The 5,273-nt window shown below is 48.5% G+C and overlaps 1 protein-coding gene across 1 annotated transcript; it reads left to right on the top strand.

Moving 5' to 3' along the window:
* The first annotated feature begins 259 nt into the window (after window positions 1-259).
* LOC119306499 (BTB/POZ and MATH domain-containing protein 2-like) lies at window positions 260-2,532 on the top strand. Its single transcript, XM_037582698.1, has 4 exons — window positions 260-1,358; window positions 2,044-2,160; window positions 2,263-2,293; window positions 2,357-2,532. Exons 1-4 carry the CDS (start codon window positions 330-332, stop codon window positions 2,530-2,532), a joined length of 1,353 nt encoding a protein of 450 aa, XP_037438595.1. The 5' UTR covers window positions 260-329.
* Window positions 2,533-5,273: the final 2,741 nt, after the last annotated feature.

Genomic DNA, 5,273 nt, shown 5'->3' on the forward strand with positions numbered 1-5,273 from the left:
AGTAGTATATATAGTCGTGAGGACCTGAGGGGTGACCAGGCGCAGCAACGCCGAGGTCTCCTCGCCAAAAACGCAAGGGAAAGTCGAGGCGGCCTTATCTCCGTCCGCACTACCGCCGCCACCGCGCCATCTCCGGTCAGTCGGTCACCATCTGAGCTCTGAAGGTTCGCGCCACTCCCCCGTATCCTGGCCCTCTCTTTCTCTCTGCTTCCCGCTGGGTATTAATGCGCTCTTCTTTCAAACCATCAGATTAGCACGCGGCGGCGCCGTCACGTCGTGACGATTCTTTCTTCTCTGTCGCCGTTTCCTCCTGGTCACCACTCACCAAGATGGGGGCATGCATGACGTTGTCTACGTGCTCACCGGAGGCGGCTGAAGGCACCCATGTGTTCGACATCTTGGGTTACAGCAAGCACAGGGGCATGGGGCAAGACCCCGGTAGCTACATACAATCAGGGGTTTTCGCAGTCGGCGGCCACGACTGGGCGATCCGCTTCTATCCTGATGGGTATAAAAGAGAGAATCAAGATTACATCGCAGTTTTTCTCGAGCTTATGAGCAAGAGCAATAAAGTCCGCGCCTCTTGTGACCTGAGGCTGGTCGACCAGTGCACCGGGTTACGGTCTTCGGTGATTAAAACAGGGCCTAGGATTTTCAATTCCGACGATTCTAGTCGGTATGCTCCGGGGACTGCTCAGTTCAAAAAGCGAAGCGAGATCGAGGGATCCGCATACCTTAAGGATGATCGCCTGATGATTGAATGCATTGTCACTATTTTCGAGAAACCACGTGTTACCAAAACCACCGAAGCCAAATCGCCGCCCAAAATTGACAAACCACCATCTGACATGGCTAAGCATGTCGGCAAGCTGCTGGAAGAAAAGGAGGGATTGGATGTCAGTTTCATTGTTGGAGGTGAGACCATTGAAGCACATAGGCTCATTCTCGCTATGCGGTCGCCTGTTCTTAAAGCGGAGCTTTACGGGCCAATGAGGGAGGCGAGGGTGGGACAGTCCATTACCATCAAGGACATGCAGCCTTCCATCTTCAAGGCCCTGCTCCATTTCATCTATACCGATTCATTGCCTGGCCGTAGGGACTTAGAGGGAGAAGAGAATACTAAGATGATCCGGCTTTTACTGGTGGCTGCGGACAGATATGCCATGGAGAGGCTCAAGATGGTTTGCCAAAGCATCCTTTGCGAGGATCTGAATGTGAATACCGTGGCAACCACATTGGCTTTAGCTGACCAATATAACTGTGATAAGCTTAAGGATGCTTGCCTTGAATTTATCAAAACATCAGATGATAATGCTATGGACGCCGTGGTGGCAACCCAAGGCTTCAAAGATCTCAAAGTGACTTGCCCATCTCTCATAGTGGACGCACTGGAGAACAGAAGAAAGCTTCGTAAAGCATGAGCAGCTACATTGGTAGATTTGCTAAATCATATGAACTGTTCGTGAGTAGTATTTGTTAAATTTCTTCCACCCACTTGCCGTAGGGATGGTCAGCTCAATTTTAGATGGATATGATGGATCTAAGAATAGTTAGGTTAATTCTCAAGTGATGTGAAAGGTGTGAATGTTCTCCTAAATCATCCCAGAATTTTTATTTATCATTATGAGGTTGTTAATTTTATCTAGAACGCTTCTCTGCAACCGTGTAACACTTGGTCTTAATCTCTGTCAAAATTTCCTTGCAACCTTTGTTGAACATTAATTTGATACCCAGAAGGCCTACACGCGCAAGCAATGCCACGATGGTCTCATCTATAAGAGTGAAAACATGATTAAACACGGCAAAATGCTATTCTCGAAATTAAGGCTGTTGACAAGTTTGAGGTTTTCTAAAATAATTATGCCGTGGTGTACCTCCAAGCCATTCGGTATTCCGCATTCAGTCTATAGGCGTTTCTTTACCATGAAATCTCTGGGTGTTTCTTGCCTTCGAAATCTGCCAAAGAAGGAATTGTTAGACTAGTGTCAGTTGCTCACCATGTGGTAATTTCTGTTGTTGCCGCTGTAATTTCTGTATAAATAGGTTGGAAAAGCTGTGCTGAATCCTATTTCCTCTTTCGGTAATAACGAGAAAGTGAGCCTCGTTAAAAATGAGGTGAATAGTGTTGTTGCTGTCAAGTTCCTCGGTTTTAAGTCCCAAGTGAGATTTGAACCGACCCCGTAAAAAACAAAAGTGAGGTTTGAACCGAATTGCTTCAGCATAAATGTTTGAATTCTGGGTTGGATGCATATGTTTTTCTAGGTTGCGTGTACAAGTACAATATCAATTGCGTGTTGCCGGTAAATGCATGTTTGAGACTATGGTCTGGAGCTTGTGTTGGTTTATCATCTTGTAGCCACTTTGGTCTTTGGGAAGTTCAGGTTGTTAAAACACACAGAGAAAGGATACACGCCACCTGATGCCGTGATGCGTCCACAACGACTCACTGATCGCTATGAGGTTGGAGTAACTCCAGTAGAATCGTCAAAATCAGTCAATCTCCAAAATAATTGCTACTATTATGGTGCATAGAAAAAACACTAGTCTGACAGAGCCGCTATAGCAATATATAAGTATGAAACAACTTACAGGCTCCCTATTTTTTTTAAAGGAAAAGGGCTCCTGCCCCGGCTCCGTTTCATTGAAAGGGAACCACACCACGGTGTCAGTTACATTACGCGAGGGAGGACTGAGTGCCGACCCTGGCTAACTACAAACTACACTAAAAGCAAATTAGTTCAAAGGCGCCAACAAAAGCGAGGATCCAGACTTCCAGAGTACTACAACTTATATTTAACAAAGAAAGAAAACAGGGGAAGGGAATAAGATGAATCAATCTTCAGAGAGTAATCCCACCATAGCTCCTTCCTCAGCCTGGCTCTAGCCACATCATCAAGGGAGAGCTTCTGGCAGCCACCCCAAGCGAAGTAGTAATCTCCTTCACGCGCCTTTTTGCGCCTTCCACACACAGGATCTTTCATTGAGAGCATGCTACTGCAATCTTCCTCGGGATCACCTGTAAACCAAGCCAAGTGCTATTGTTAAAGAAGATGTCATTTATGCATCTCCAAATAACCCAAAGAGTAGCAGCATGAACAAGATTATTGGCTTCGTTCTATTGTTGCTAACCCACCATCTAGCCACATTTTCATAAGTAATACGGGCATCAATGCCAGTAATATAAGAGAGCTGATAATCTTCCAAACTTCAACAACAACAAAGCAGTAAAAAAAAACACATGAATGCATGATTCTCCTTCAGAGCAGAAAAGTATCATCTAAATGATGTATTTTGACAAGGTTATGCCTACTAAGTAGCTTGTTATGAGAAAGAAGCCATACAAAATGCCTACTAAGTAGCTTGTTATGAGAAAGAAGCCATACAAATATATGAATTTTAGGAGGAACATTCTTCTCTCTACCGGCTGCAAAGTTTGAAGTTCATATGTTGTTTCGTTTAAGAAAAAAAAAAAGTGTCTGCACGAATCGCGATGCAGAAAATGGATGGCTAGATATATGGGGTGCCATGGAGCTCGACCTACGCTACAACTTTCATGAGAAACTCGTTAAGCTCATCACAACACATTGTCTCACGTGGCAACATTTCATGGTACATCAACTCATCTACTCAATCCAATTGATTCATCCCATCCCATAGGAGGAACCAAACTAGCTTACCTCCTCCTGTAGTCATCATATTCCTTATAAAAGTTGCACCCACACCCTCATACCATAGGCTATAACACGTCGTAATCTGTTAACAAGCGCTCTCAAATGCTCACGAGCTTAACAAGCTTTAAACAAATAAAGCCAAACAAGATTTTTTGCTCGTTAAGCTTAATGAGCTTAACGAGCCTAGCCTTAACGAGCTGAGTAACTCGTTAATCTAGCCCTAATGTCAGCGTTCTTGTCATGAAAACTAACTAGTGAACCATTGAATCAGGAGAAGGGAGATCACCACCACCCTGCGCTGCCAGCCGGATCACAGCCGCCAAAGGCACATAACCGGCACAACGACAGACCTATGCCACCGTCGTTCGCTGGCCAACAAGACACGGGCGGAGCCAACGCAGCACCGGCTGCCAGCCACGCGTTGCCAAAGCAGCACAACCGCCCGGACCCACTAGCAGCCACAAGGCTTCAGATCTGGGACGAGCTCAGCCCTGGCGCCGCCACCGCCACAGGCGGGAACCAGCGCCGTGAGGCCCTCCATGCCCCGGCCAGACCCCTATGACCATGTCGTTGTGTCCTCCGCCTGTAGCGCGTCTCTGGCCAATGGCACCGAGCGGAAGGAGAAGATGCCCCACCGCCGATCGGGCTTTGCCCGGCAGTGGCAGGAGAGGAGAGAGAGAGGAGGCGTCCTCCACGGGCCACTAGGGTCCCTGCCCCCTAGGTCGCTTGCAGGTGGGGGAAGGTGGATGTTATTCCTGGGCGCACGGCCTTTCTTAGAGATGACTATGGATTTTCTTCAGGTGTCACTTGTTGGCCCAGCCCCAACACCTAGTACTTTCCGGCGACGTCGGTGCTCAAGGACGTTAAGACAACAACCGAAGCAACGGTTACTCATCTACTGGAGGAAAAAATTTACGTCGTGATGCACACGTTGAAAGCTAGCACATCCACGTACAGACGTACTAGTGTAGCCAGAGTCAACCTGGCAACCTTGATCGAGTCGTGAAATCAACTATACTACTGTAATACACTTCACACACGCACACAGCTAGCGGCCAGCCCACCAGAAGCACAAGTCAGGGTACGTGCATATAAATAGTTGTACAAGCTTCCCTCAAAAAAATAACCTGAAATCTAAAAAGCGGCCGGCCACTAAATAGACAGAACGAGCGGCCGGCTCCTGGCCGCTCGATCCTGACCCGAATCGCCACACGCGTGGACCAGGTGCTACCTGGTCGGGTGCTCTCAACCACACAACGACTAGGATTTGTCGCTATCTATCCCTTCCGCAACCTTCGTCCCCGTCCCCCTCGCGTCGGCCGCCACCACACCTCGCGCCGGCCGCCTCCAATCCTCTCGCGCCGGCCGCCTCCAATCCTCTCGCGCCGGCCGCCGCAACTAGGGGACGAGCGCCGCCGTTCGCGTACACACGGGATATGGTGGCCGCGTACCCACCCGTATCAGATTTGTTGAGGCTGGGTGGAGGGCAAAGGTTGCTCTGGACGAAGGAAGGGGGAAGGGAGCAGCGGGCGCCGTGAGTTCTAGGCGTGCTGCAGCGGTTGGGAGAGGAGGAAGAACGGGCTTGGATGTAGCAGGAGTGGC

The sequence above is a fragment of the Triticum dicoccoides genome, chromosome 5B (genome assembly GCF_002162155.2).
Source record: "Triticum dicoccoides isolate Atlit2015 ecotype Zavitan chromosome 5B, WEW_v2.0, whole genome shotgun sequence".
In the NCBI taxonomy this organism is placed as follows: domain Eukaryota; kingdom Viridiplantae; phylum Streptophyta; class Magnoliopsida; order Poales; family Poaceae; genus Triticum; species Triticum dicoccoides.

Excerpts from the sequence above, each read along its gene's own strand:
- LOC119306499 (XM_037582698.1), top strand. The coding sequence starts at position 330 with ATGGGGGCATGCATGACGTTGTCTACGTGCTCACCGGAGGCGGCTGAA. Across the intron at positions 1,359-2,043 it reads AAGGCTTCAAAGATCTCAAA|GTTGGAAAAGCTGTGCTGAA; the intron begins GTGACTTGCCCA and ends CTGTATAAATAG. Across the intron at positions 2,161-2,262 it reads TCCTCGGTTTTAAGTCCCAA|GTTGCGTGTACAAGTACAAT; the intron begins GTGAGATTTGAA and ends ATGTTTTTCTAG.